At 39.6% G+C, this 13,490-nt stretch overlaps 1 protein-coding gene across 2 annotated transcripts in view; it reads right to left on the minus strand.

Moving 5' to 3' along the window:
• The window catches only part of RELN (reelin), a 287,210-nt gene that overhangs the window by 112,931 nt on the left and 160,789 nt on the right, over positions 1-13,490 (minus strand). For both annotated transcript variants that reach the window (XM_082063244.1, XM_082063243.1), the window contains exon 11: positions 944-1,089. In XM_082063244.1, coding sequence (XP_081919370.1) covers positions 944-1,089 — 146 coding nt within the window. The remainder of the gene's footprint in view (positions 1-943; positions 1,090-13,490) is intronic.

Here is a 13,490-nt window from a genome sequence, read left to right on the forward strand (position 1 = left end):
TCAATATTTCCATGTTTCTACTACTGCATTTAATTTTTAAAAGTTTACTCATTGTCTATGAAGGAGGTATTCTGATTAGAGCAGCTGATGATGAGGGGTCTGGCCCAATTAAACACCTGGTCCAGCAAAGGCAGGGTCTGCAGACAGGGCAGATGTCCTGGGTAACACTCCCCTCCCATTTTTTCAAGATGGAAGAGAGACCAAGAGAACATCTCAAATGTATCCCACACGTTCACCTAACACACAACACACAACACACGTGGATTCGTTTTCTTTCCTTTGACTGCAACAGTGCCCGCTGTGCCATGGGTTGATTATTCAAACTGGGACAGAGTTCACAGTGAATATTTTTTCTGTAAGCACCAAATAAACCACGTGTCCATGGGACACATTATCATGTATTTCTTAAAAGGTGCTCTTTACCTTCAGCACAGCATAGGCAGCATTTGAATCAGCTGCTAATGATCTGAAGTACTTCATAGGTTCAAATCAACACTCAGTAGGGACCCATAAATTAACAGCATAGGTTTCTCATTGCCCTGGGGTTTATACAACTAATGATTTTTTTTTAATAAAAAAGAATCAAGACCACATTGTCAAATTTGTATACTGTAGTATATAAAATGATACGTCTTTACCAAGACCCTTTCCCCTCCCACCCCCTAAAACTCACTCATGTTTTGGTAAGAGTAATAATTTTGCTGTCCTAGATGATTTCTTCACTTTCTGTGCCCTTGCAGCGGTCCCTGCTGTATTTGGTTTTACAGGTACTCTTTGAATGCCAATTTTTCATTAAAAACTTTGGTCACAGGATGGTCTGGAGACAGACTGTTCCTCCTGGGCTTTCCAGACTTGTTCCTTCCTAAATTCCACAATCACCTGTTATCTACTGTATTGCTATTTATTCCAGTCTTATGGCCCTACACAGGTGAGGGTCACTCACCCTTTAGGCTGGCTCTCAAACTCTTCTGCCCACTGTTCCTGGGCATCCTCTGTGGAAAGGTCCACATCCCGGGTTGTGGCGAAATTGAACTCGCTGCCTTCTGTCCCATGGAAGTAGATGGAGTTTCCCTCCGACTGGCAGCTGTGCTGTGGACAAAAGGAGCATATGGGAGGTGATGTTACATCAGGTAGGTAAGGTGTCCTGCTCAAGCACTGTCAGAGCTCAGAGAGAGCTGTACATTATCTAATGATTCATCAATGACTGAAACAAAATGAAAACAACAAAAAAATACAGTAATATTTTATCTTTCTTGGCCTGCTCCCAATGATGATTGCATCCCAATCTTGTACCTGCTTCCCTACAAACGCACTACAGACCTTTGTAAAATTGTGTTTGCATAGAAAAGGCATGCATCATATCTTTGGATGTTTATTTCTGTCTGAAAGGAATGTCATTATGTCTGGCACATACACAACTGTGTGTACAAATAACTTTAGTAGTCTATCAAATAATTGCTATGGGTATTTTGTCAGCATAAGAATTTCTTGCTGTGAAACACATCAGATCTCCATGCCTGAATTTTAGGCAGAAGAGGTGTTTGTATGTAAAATTGCTATGCATTGCCATACAATAAACTTTGGGCCTGAAGAGTATTAGTGAAAAGGCTCTATTTGCTGTATTTAATTTGAATAGCATAACAAATAGCTCTCTAGGCAACTAACTCTGGTGATACAGCAGTCTCAGGGGTCCTGAGGCTGCCCCAAGCCCAACACATCTACTTTTCCTATTGCATTTTTGTATATATGGCCTCAGCAACACCAAATGAAGCCACGTGTCTGCCCCAACATGTCCTGACTACTGCAGCTCTCCAGGAGCATCAGCCTGGAAGAAGCTGTTCTATGAGGAGCACAGCTGGGTTCCAGCACAGATTTTCTTCTTTCTCTCATCTTACTTTTGTGTGTCTGATAAACTGGTAAGTCTGCAAAATCCGTGTGGCTGAAACAGATATTGGAAGCTTCTAAAGAAGATCCACCCGCCCTTAATGCAAACTGAGAACTTGATTTTTTATCAAATTGTTTGCACTAAAACAAATACTCATAAAAGTAATAATTAGCTCAAACGCTTTTTTCGGAGGGGAAATCTTGGTCACATCAAAAGTGAAAGATGAAATAAGAAATTATTAATTAGAAAAATTCTGCATCCTCCAGTTCAACATCTGAAAAAGAAGTACAATAATGCCAAATTGCATTGACCTTTTCAGTATTGTCTATGCAGTGCCCTCTTGTCTCTGAGTCCCTTCATAATACGCCAATGGAAAGTATGATGATCATGTCTTCTGTGTTTAAAAAGGTCATGGTGGTGCCACATAAGTAGATATAATTACATTTTTAACAAAGAGAAAGAAGTGAGAAGAAATTAAAACTGCCCAATACATCTTTGTCTATGGGATTTTATGAACAAAATATATAACACATTTTGTCATATTCTATAATTCTTTTGTCATATATCAATGGCAAAAAAGGACAAGTGAAATTTTTATGTTGATGATTTTCACATGTGGTTGCCTGTAACTTAGCAATTAATTTATGTTTGGAAATGTAATTTTTGACTGCCTTTGTAGAGGTGCCTACATATTGTTAGAAAAAAGTCTGAGTACATGAAGTATGATTTTCGTATAGAGACTTTCTGGTTTATAGTTGAATGACAACATCTCTATGTTTATTAACACGGACTAAATATCACTTAAAGAAATAAACACACTATAAAAACTTAAAGACTGTTTCAACTCCTAAGATAAACAAATTGGTGCTAAAGTGTCTTTCTTCCAAAGAAAGGTCAAAGCAATAGAAAGATTCTGAAGTGTTGATGATTTATCACAGAAAATAGATTTTGTCACAAGTCTCCTTACTCTGCTAATGCACCATATGCACAGTGCATCATATATGCAGCTGTTGCCACTGAAAAGGCAGAATAATTTACACATAAAATATTTTATAACTAGTAGAAATTAATGAAACTATTTTATATTTACTTCTCTTTGAGAAGCACTGTTTGTACTATGCAGTTATTTATAACTGACTGAGAAATGGCTTTTGTTCTGTGCTCACAGATATTGTTAACATCAGAATTTTAAGAATAATTTGTTTATTTTGCTTCTTGCCTTTCAGAATTTCCTTCATTTGCTGAACAGAAACAAAGTGTCCTTTATCTGTCAAGCAATCTGCCATAAATTCCTATTATCTGTGGGCAGTCAAGTAAATACATTAAAAATAAATATTCAGGTTAAAACTTAATTCAAATTTATACATAACCCTTTGTCTCTTAGGAAACAGATAAACAGATCCTTCTGAGCTAGCTATTACAATTGCATGCAAGCTTTGGAAAATCTTTTATAAACCTTACATATTTTTCAGGTGCTAAGTTACATGTGAGTATATACTTGATAGTGGGGCATGTAATTACTAATCTCTTGCTTGATGAAAGCCACCTATTAAAGTAAACACAAAACACATACAACCCCATTATCATTTAATGTTTGTATGTCCTTCTGCCCTCTAACAGAATATTTACTGAAGTACATCTGATGGAGTTTCCATTTAGGTTGTTAAGATAAATAAATGGGCAGTTTGGCAAAAGGTTGAATACATAATTATTTATACAGTGTTGTATGATCAACCCTTTATGAAAGCATCATTTATTTCATTAGTTCTATACAACTATCTCTATGCTTTTATTGACAGCTACACAGTAGCTACAAATATGTATTTTATTTGTATTTCGAGTGTTGATAACACACACAATATATGGCTCAAATCAACCTCTGTTCACAGTAGCTTTGAATTTCATGTGAAACAGCTACACAGAAGAAAAGTTCAGACAGGGGTTTAACTCCACATACCTATGGAACCAGTAATAAAAGCTCATTATCTTTAAAGAGAATAAGAAAGATGCTCAAAACACATCTATGTGGGGGTTTTTTTCCATTCAATGGGCTGCTGAGGGGTGAATAACCTCAAAGAGCCCTCAGCCAAATTTTCCAGGAGCAAAAGAAGCTCCACAGGAGCTGGTCCATCACTGGCATTACCTCCAACTACCTTGTCAGCCTTGTTCAACATCCAGGAGGCTGCTGACTGTGTTGGATTATTTTGTGGTTTTGTAATAAGGCTTGAACAGATTAGAGACTGAATTGAAACCATCAGACTCATTTTCTCTTGGGTTGAACCCAGGATTTTAATCCAAGCCTCTAGAATTAAAGTACAATTTACATACTGTGTTGCCTCTTTCCCAAATTAAAGGCTTTACACTTGCAATGGTAGTCTATATTTTTCCAGTACATAAGGACTGAATTTTACAAGTATTTTTTTTCTCTTTTTCTTCTTTTTTATTTTAATAATTCTAAAGTGATAACAAATGTGGAACGAACATGTACGGTATTTTGAAACTAACTGTATTAAGTTGTCCCTAAACTGGAGATGCTGCATATCTCCCTATGTAGATGTAGAGTTCTCTTTTACAAATTTAAGATTAAAATTTCTTCTCTGTTTCATCTGTGTTTACACTTAAATGATTTATAAGGACAAATTAGCTTGCTGTGCAAATTTTGTAACTAAAAAGGCCAAATGACAGCAACTTGTTGGATATTCATCTTTGTTACCATGGAAGCATCAGTTGTGGGTCTAGAACTAAAGCAGAGTTTAATTTTGTATTCAAAAGAAGATTAAAAGGATATGAAACATTTAGTGTGTCCTTGCACAAAGTAGAACACTGAAAAGTTAACTAATTTGGGAGAAAAAATTAATTTAGAAAATAAATCCTTTCACAAATCTGATAACCCTCATTAGACAAAGTTTTCTCTCGAATCACCCACATAATAGAACATGGGACACTTGCAAGCACTTGAATGGAGCCACTTCATAACAGTAGCTGTTTCCCATTGTTTGCAACTGGAGTGGGACTATCAGCCTACCATAAATAAACTGTTGTATTCCTAAATAAACACCCTCTGCCTGTTGCCAGATGGAAAGAAGCCAAGTTCTGTTCCGGGGCTGTGGTCATCCCAAGGAGAACAAAAAACCAGTTTATTTTAATCTGGCACTACCAATACCATTATTCACTAGCTGCAATTGTTAAGCTATTGCTTTGCATGAATAGGGCAAAATGAAAATTGGCTGGATTTATTCCCATATCTCAGCATGCTTTGATTTGCTTTCAATCTAATCTTTACTCTGAATTTTCTGTGTTTCTGAAGTTAGTCTACTGGATAGTTATGGTATCACTGCTTTTTCCCTGCTTCCAAGGCCCTGCAAGGCTCATCCTCACCTGCCTCCACCGTCTCCCACATGCACCATCTTAAGGCTGACTTTTTCTTGACTGCTGATGCTTACTACAATGTGTGCTGGTGAGACAACCCAACTTGCATGCCCGTGTCCATGCTGTCCACCACACTTGTCAAATTCCCCACAAGATGATGTCCTTCAGACACTTCCTTGGTGCTTTCCTTAACCAGCCCTATCACTGATTACTGATGCAGAAGTGTTTCACTGCTCAAAACCATTGGTCAGCAAAAGCAGGAAAATCAGATTTGATGAAGAAGGTACTTTCTAACTGGACCTATTTATGTTTTCATAAAGAAGCACTGGCCAACTTGCAGCTAAATGGCCTAAGGGCCCCAAGATCTGTGACCCTGCATCATGTCCCATGCCAGAACAGTCTCCATATTTTGAAAGACTTACATGAGGAGGCACCACATAAGGAGGCATCTGCCACCCCCAGTGTGGCCTGTTGGCTGGGAGGGACCTCTGGAGGTCTCCTGTTCATCCTGACATGTGAAGTAGCACGAGTGTCCACCAGATCAGCCTATGCCACAGTTGCAGATAAGGACACGTCCCTGAAGATATTTAGAAGCTCGAAAGACAAAGATTGGAAATGTAAACAGCAGCACTGAAGTTCACCAAAACCAGCTGCTGTCCCAGTTGTTCCAGTCAAACTTGTGAATCAATAAATAGCACTTGGCTTTACACTAAGGGATTTCTTTACTTGGAGAGCAGAACAGAGGACAACTGATATAACCGTGCCGTTCAGAGAAACATCAACAGGAAACACTAGTGTGAAATTCCTCAGTGTAACAGATTTTTGGCTGAGGTGCTGCATATCAGCTTCCTGAGGCTCATCTCCACGCTCACACGAAAATGTCATTCACCTCTGTGCCTTTAAAGTATCCACAGTCATCTTTACCATCATTTAATTAGGTTTTTATCAGAGATGAACACCGATGCACCTCTCCATATCTCTCCTGGGCCTAATGGCCCCAATGATTCTTTCAGACAGCTGTAGCCTCACAATTTATTTTTTGGCGACATTTCTTGCATTGGAATGAATGTGTTGGGCATTTGGGCAGTGCCAGCTTGTAAAGGGCTGACGGCAGATGGAAAGAAATCTGCCCAGTGTGCCTTCACCTCTACATGAGCAGAGGGCCATCAATTTCCCCCATTAAGGAGTTGTCACGCAGCCCACCCAGCTGGAGGAGCATCTCTGATAGCCAGGCTGGCTGGCGTATGCTGTTCAAATACAAAATGCACTTTAAAAGGAAACTAAAATATTGTTTGTCAGCAAATTGAAAATGCATGGCTTTGACTGCAGCCAATTTTTTAATGACTGTAATATTTTAAGTGATTATTTTTGCCACTTCAGATTGCTCCTTCGAGAAGAGAGGGTTTTTTTTAATTAAAATCTAGGCAATGCAAACAGATGAGATATGAGAAGCAGAGGAACAAAAAAAAAAAATGAAGAAAATTAATTAAAGCATCATTGTCAATGGAGCCATAAATTAGATACTGTGTCTTTTTGGGAATGAGTCACACAAGTTTTTAAAATTTTTAGATGTTGACATGATAGCAGGTAGAAGGATAGATTCTGTCTTGATAAAATCATATTCTGTATGCAATGTCTTAGCCAGCAAAGGTATGGTGATTGCATTTAGGGCAGATTCTAAGTTCTGTGGATTTGGTTTTTAACACTCCTGTCCTCCAGTCCCTTCTTTAACCAAAGGAAAAAACACAATGTGATTAGAAAACTTTCCCATGAGGTAAACAGGGCTCTAATCTTTCCCACATGCTACATTAGAATATCATTTAATATAGGTTACAGAACAAAATCCTTGGCTTCACAAGCAGGCCAGGTGCATGGAGGGTTAGAGTTCACCTTCCCTTTCCAAAATAATGGGATGAAACTTGTTCTATGACGTAGTAAAAACAGTTTATCAAGTGTGTTTTCACTCATTTCCAACTACAGACTGTTATTTCAAGGGTAGTGATCAAAACACTTCGCTTGTTTATGGATGATCTATATGATGTGGATGGTTCTTAACTTTCTGAGACATTTCATGATGTTTGTACAATATTGGTCATTCTGACAATGACCGATTTCCTTAGTGAGTTATTTAAGTGGCATGAATTCGTCTATGTTATTGGGAACTATCGATGTTTCTAACACTCAGCAGTGAGCATGATTAGACTTCATCTGTTCTTCTGAAAGTAATCATCATCTTTACACCACTGTAGAATTAGAGTGAGAAAGAGTCACCTGAAGTAGTTTCTACTTTTTGGCCACTGATGGGTCAATTCATGTTGTTTTTATTAATGTGCATCTCATGGTGACCTGCAAAGACTAAATTCTTTCCTTCTAGGAGTCAGGAAAGCCCCCTGGTGCTTTGACGGCAGCTCAGAGCTGGTGCTGGCTCCCTGCCACCCCCTACCACACTTCCGAGCCACGGGGAACTGGCACGGAGAGAGGTGCACGTTCAGCATCGCTGCCTCACAGCGATTCTTAGCTGCTCAGACAGCTCACAGCACCACAGTCAACCACCTATCAGCTCCAGTGACTCCCTAGGCATTGTGTCTAAGTATTATTATTTTAAATAAAAGTATGATTATTAACTACAAAAAAAAAGCAAGAGCAATTCCATGCATGAGCTAGATCCAGTCCAGTGGATATAAGATGACTCCTCACGGGCCCCGCTCAGAGTGCCCACACCCTCACCAAAGGGAGCCAGTCGACAGGTTTTGTGCACCCTGCTCTGCTTTCCTCACCTCTCCTCCGCTCTCACACTCCTCCTTCCACCCACAGAGAAGCAGGAATGTCTCTCAGATGAGGGGCAGCAGGAAGCCTGCTCACCTCTTCCCAGGAAGATGTGGTGGATAAGGGCTCCTGCGAGGCAAAGCAGCTGGCAGAAGGCTGGGTTTGGCCCATAGACTAGATACTGCCTTGCTATATCTTATTCAAAAAACAAGAGTGTTGTCAGAAGCATCTATATCTGTGTAGTTTTGTCCAATGAAAGGTCGTAGAAATTTCCATCTGCCATTTTCACACTGGCATGGCTAGAGCATCACCTTCCCTTCTGCAAACAAAAAAAAATTATCTGATCCAATGGGTACCTCAACCCTTTTTAAAAACAATAATTTAAAACCAACAAATGGAAAAAAAAACTTAGTTCATTTCAGCACAAGCAATTAAAACTGACAAAGATACATATGGAATGTCAGAACGTTTGTTTTGAAAGAAGACTATCCAATGTCATTCCTGTTAATTAACAGAGTATTCAGAGATTTAGAAATCTGCTCTGGAGCTGAGGGTGTGGAATAGCTTAATCAGCCTTTCTTTTTGCCAAACTCCTGGGCCTGTGTGCATGTCTTCCCTGCTCAGTGACACACAACAACACCGGTTCAGGAAGGGTTCACAGATCTAGGATGTGCATAGCCCTGATGTGCTCAGGGTGTGGCAAAAGGTCATGGGGTTTTACAGGCACATTTTCAGCATATTTTGCTGAGTGTGACTGTTCAGTTCTCCTACTCTCTTCTCATGCAGTTTTCTTTTCTGCTAAACTGGCATGAATTTCTGGGAAATTAAAATGAACTGAGTGGTGATGACCTGTCAATTAAGGGGCTTACTCTACCAGGATATTGGGACTGGGACATTTTCAGGATGTATTGGTCATGTCCATGGTAGTGAATAACGTGCATCAGGTATCATTCCCTGGCACTAAAACCAACTTGCTCAGTGAGGCTGGTACAGACCTTCCCCCGTTGCCCCATCCCATGCTATGCCAGGTTGCATACGTGCAGCTCAGCAGCACAGCCAGCCTCAGGTGTAGTCCCCAAGTCCTGCAGACCAAGCAAACCCAGCTGACTGGCTGGATTGCAGCCTCCAGCTACCAAGTGAAGAGCGTCTGCAGTTACTGTGAGACAGCAATTCTATAACTTGACTCTTCTCAAAGGTGGGAAGTGTCACTGGGTTAACACATCATGACCAAATACATTGCCACTCTAATGTCTCTAATGATCTACACTGCTTTTTCCCAGATGTGGAAAAGTTCCAGAGACAGGTGTTTTGGTCTCAATGCTGTTTTTGTGTAATCAAAGCACTGCAGAGACATGAACTATAAGACTGGTGAGGTAGTTTCCCTTCTCAACCTCAGTTTTTGAGCTTGCACATCTAATCAAAGAAAACTGAAAAACTTGGCAAATGTTGTACCTGAAAATACAACAATTTCTGGTCAAATATATGAAATATATGAAGTGCCCACTGAAAGATGAGATCACTTTTCTGTTCTGTGGGAGTAGAGATCCAAGAAGCACTACTGAAGGAAGATTTTGACTTTTCCCTCAGTTAGGTATGAAGTGTAAAGGTTCACAGACCTTTAACGATTCTCAGAGCATAGCACTGCTTCATGTGTTTCAGCGATCTCAACCAGCAGTGCAACATCCCGACCATGCGCAGTTGCAAGGCTGTGCTCATGCCCAGAGCTGTCATTGGAAATACTGAAACGCAGTCAGGGATTTATCCCATTCAACACCCTTCCACATGGTCCAACACCGATAAATACGTTCCAGTGGATCCAATTAATCTCCTAAGGGTTGCTTGGCCTTGCTAACAGCATCTTTCTTGTCTTTTGCTGTCTTATTTGGAACTGAAACACACAAATTCAGTGGCTTATTTCTCAGCTTGCTTCCTATCTCAGTAGCCAGTTCCAGCTGCGTCTGCAACCAGCCATGTGCTTTCAAACGAGCAGCAACTGCTCCTGAGAGCAGCAAGAGACGTAATGAAATTGCTGGTCCAAGCTCAAGCAGCCTGGGAAAGGAGGAGAAACTGCTTCCCAAGCTGGGCACAGGCGAGTTCCTTCAAGTACTCATTGAGAACACACTGTGCAGATCCACCAAACTGGAGTGAATGCATTGGTGTGTAATTACCATTAATGCTTGCACTGGCCACTCCAGTGACTGAATCCATCAGAAAACCTAACCCAGGGCCCAGACAGCAGTTTTCATGGTAGTACTTTTCTTCATCTCAGCTGCTTTATAATTTACTAATTTAAGCAGCTATTAACCAGAGCAGTTTTACCAGCAAAACTCCTGAATTTGTAATGTTTGCTATTTATTTTAGTAGACCTCAAGTACTACCAAAGCAAAGTTTCTACAGAAAAAAACAAAACAAAACAAAACAACAACCTTTCTTTGCAACTTAATAAGCATCCAGCAAGATGCCAAGTATAACAAACAATTCTAAAAGCCCCCTGAGCAACTACTGGCAAAGAACTTGAGGAACCACATCTAATTATGCGAACAAAAATAACACTGATTCTAAACTACCAGCAAACTATATCTTAATGCTATTTTGTTTAACATAGTAACCCACTAGGGCAACAAAATGGTATTTTATAAGAATTCCCTTAAAAGTTTTGGGATGGCTGAAGGCATGGCTGGGGTGGGCAGGATGCTAGGATTAGGCGGGGATCATTCTCTGCCCTTGACAGCAAATGACACAGCAAAGTTTGCACCCACCTGGGCAAACTGTCTCCTCCCAGAAGACTGGTGTCATCCTTGCTGCCTACTGGAAATGTTCCCTGGCCCACCTGTGAAGGTACATCCCTTGAAGGCAATGCCTGGGAGAATGCACAAGCCAAAGCCAAGCACAGGAGTGTTGTAACAACTAAAGCGTGCAAAATTATGGGCTTTGTTTCCTTCATTCGCTACCCTTGATGTGCTACAGACCCTCCAAGGAGAAGGTTCCACCACCTGAGCAGCTCCTAGTGGGACACTCCAGAGTAAACAGAGAAAAAGTTAACACTTGGAGGAATACTGTTTCTACTATTTTTTATACCAGAAATAAGTATGTGTTTTTTTCCTCTTCTCCCAATTCTGATTACCACCTGGATGAGCTATCTCAGACTGGCACTGCCTTTCCACCTGAGAAATAAGCAATATCAGTCATTCTAGGTGGTGAAAGTTGGTCCCTTGTTCCAAAGAAATTGCTTATCTTTGTGGCACAATTTAGGAAAAGAATTGATCCACAGTTTTGTATATACTAACCAAAACTGAATTAGACAACAAATGACATCCAGAAATGTGACTGTTTGTTTGTATTGTCAGGGAAACTCATAAGGAAACAGTACTGAAGGAAGCCAGTGAATAACTTAACACAAACTTCAAGAAAGATTTTTAAGGCCAGTTTATCTAACATACCAGTTGACAGAGGACAGGAGGATATGAATTGAAACTCATATGGCACAAACAGGCTTGGATGGCAGAGAAAAGGTCTCATCAACTTGAAATGGAGTTTGGCATACTGAGTACAGGAACTTCATTAAAAAGCAGGTAGGTGAGAGTTATAAAAGGTAGCATAGTGAATGAAATTAAATTTGCTCATCCCTTAGTAAAAATGCAAGTAAAAATTAAAATTGCTATACAGACTGACTGAACAAACAAGACTAGTTCTAAATGTCTGGAAGTAAAAGGACTTGTAAGAAAAAGAGAACTAGAATTAGCTTTGATGCAAGCTCTCCCTGTAGCATTGCCAGGGTTCCTCCAACATTACTTTGCAGGCCAATACCTTTGGCTATGACGGAGAAATCTCCTAAAAGCTTCCCCAGGTTTCTATTAACTCTTGCAGCCTGAACGCATTAACGATACTAGCAATAACAATATTGGGAATCTTGTGAAAATGTGCCACCCATTGCTGTCATCATTCTGCCATTATGCCAAACAAGTTACCTGTTTGCTGTGAAATGCTGCTTGAAATAGAGGTGACTGGTGTGGTTCCATTTAAAATGTGATGTAAATATGATTAGGACAAGGTACAAAGTTTTTTACTTTTCTATTTATACAAAACAGCGTGTTTGTGATGAACTGAAATTAAAGCTATGCTAAATGTTTTAGAGAAAATATTAGAAGTTTTTGTAACGTTTTGTATAATGTTCCAAACCTGAAAAGCACAAAAACTTTGTCAAAATGATTGTTCTTGGTGCTATAATGCTACAATAGGGTCTATGCTGAATATGATGTAAATCTTCACCCAATTTATAGTTTCACTTTTGATGTAACATGAAATTCACATTGCAAAATATCTTCAAATTATATTTGGCAAGACAGTTCCTGAAAAATTGAGGAAAACTGGAGAAAAAGCCCTTAAAAATGAAATTTGAGTACAGGAGTGCTCTACTGATGATCAAGATACACTAAAAATATTTGAAAGAACTACGGGCTCCTGTGGAGAATAAAAGGCCTACATCTCACATAGCCTTACCGCCACAGTCTTACACATTGCCTTAACCTGGTGTAAGTGGCTACGCATAGCCGCATGTCAGCTGGGAACAGGCAGGTGCACATTTCACTTGTCCCTAAGCCAGATGATGACCCTGGAGGAATGGCAAGTTGGTGAATCCTCACTCCTGTCTTGTACAAGGTTTGAGCTTGAATGGGATTTCTGTCTAGAAGGACTAAGGGATCTCCAAGTTTAGGTCCCTTGTCTTTCACATAACCATAGCTATGTATTAAAACAAACTGGCTGAGTTTTACTAAACAAAATCCCAAAACAACAGCAACAATTTTGAAATTCAGAGATAAGACTGGCAACACAACAAATGCGAACTGATCACAGAAAATTATGTCATTACATACACAGGACATTATTTGATTCTAAAATTTCATATAAAAACTTTGTCATTGTATTTTAAATAATCTTACTAAAGTAATCAAAACAAAACAAAACAACAGCAAAAAACCAACCAAACAAACCAAAACAAAAAAATTCCCAGAGAATATGCAGGTACCATGAGTAGATTAATGGGAGTATTTATTTCTAAAAAGATTAATCTGAGGCCATTCATATCAGGTTCTGTGGGAAAAGGATAAGGCCATAACCCAACTCTTACACCCCCAGTATTCGACATCTGTTTCCTGTGCAATTGCCAAAATCATTACCAGTGTCGTAAATGAACCTCGACATAAAAACTGCCTTTTTTTGTGAATGAAAAGTGGGATGAAAACAGTCATCTGCTGTTCAACTTCTGGCTGCTTGGAAACACAGAAAGCAAGAATCCAGCTGATTATCAAATGTTGAACAACCCTACATTGGAAGGAACTTTATGCACAGAGATCTTGTGGGGCTCCTTGGAGTTTGTCCTAAGGTAGTATGGTCTTGCTGGATCTCATATATCTTATGTAGAGACCATATATCAAAACAGGATCTTACCGAGAAAGAGACTTTAAAGGAG

Source organism: Streptopelia decaocto (genome assembly GCF_964273445.1).
Source record: "Streptopelia decaocto genome assembly, chromosome: 1".
NCBI classification, from domain to species: domain Eukaryota; kingdom Metazoa; phylum Chordata; class Aves; order Columbiformes; family Columbidae; genus Streptopelia; species Streptopelia decaocto.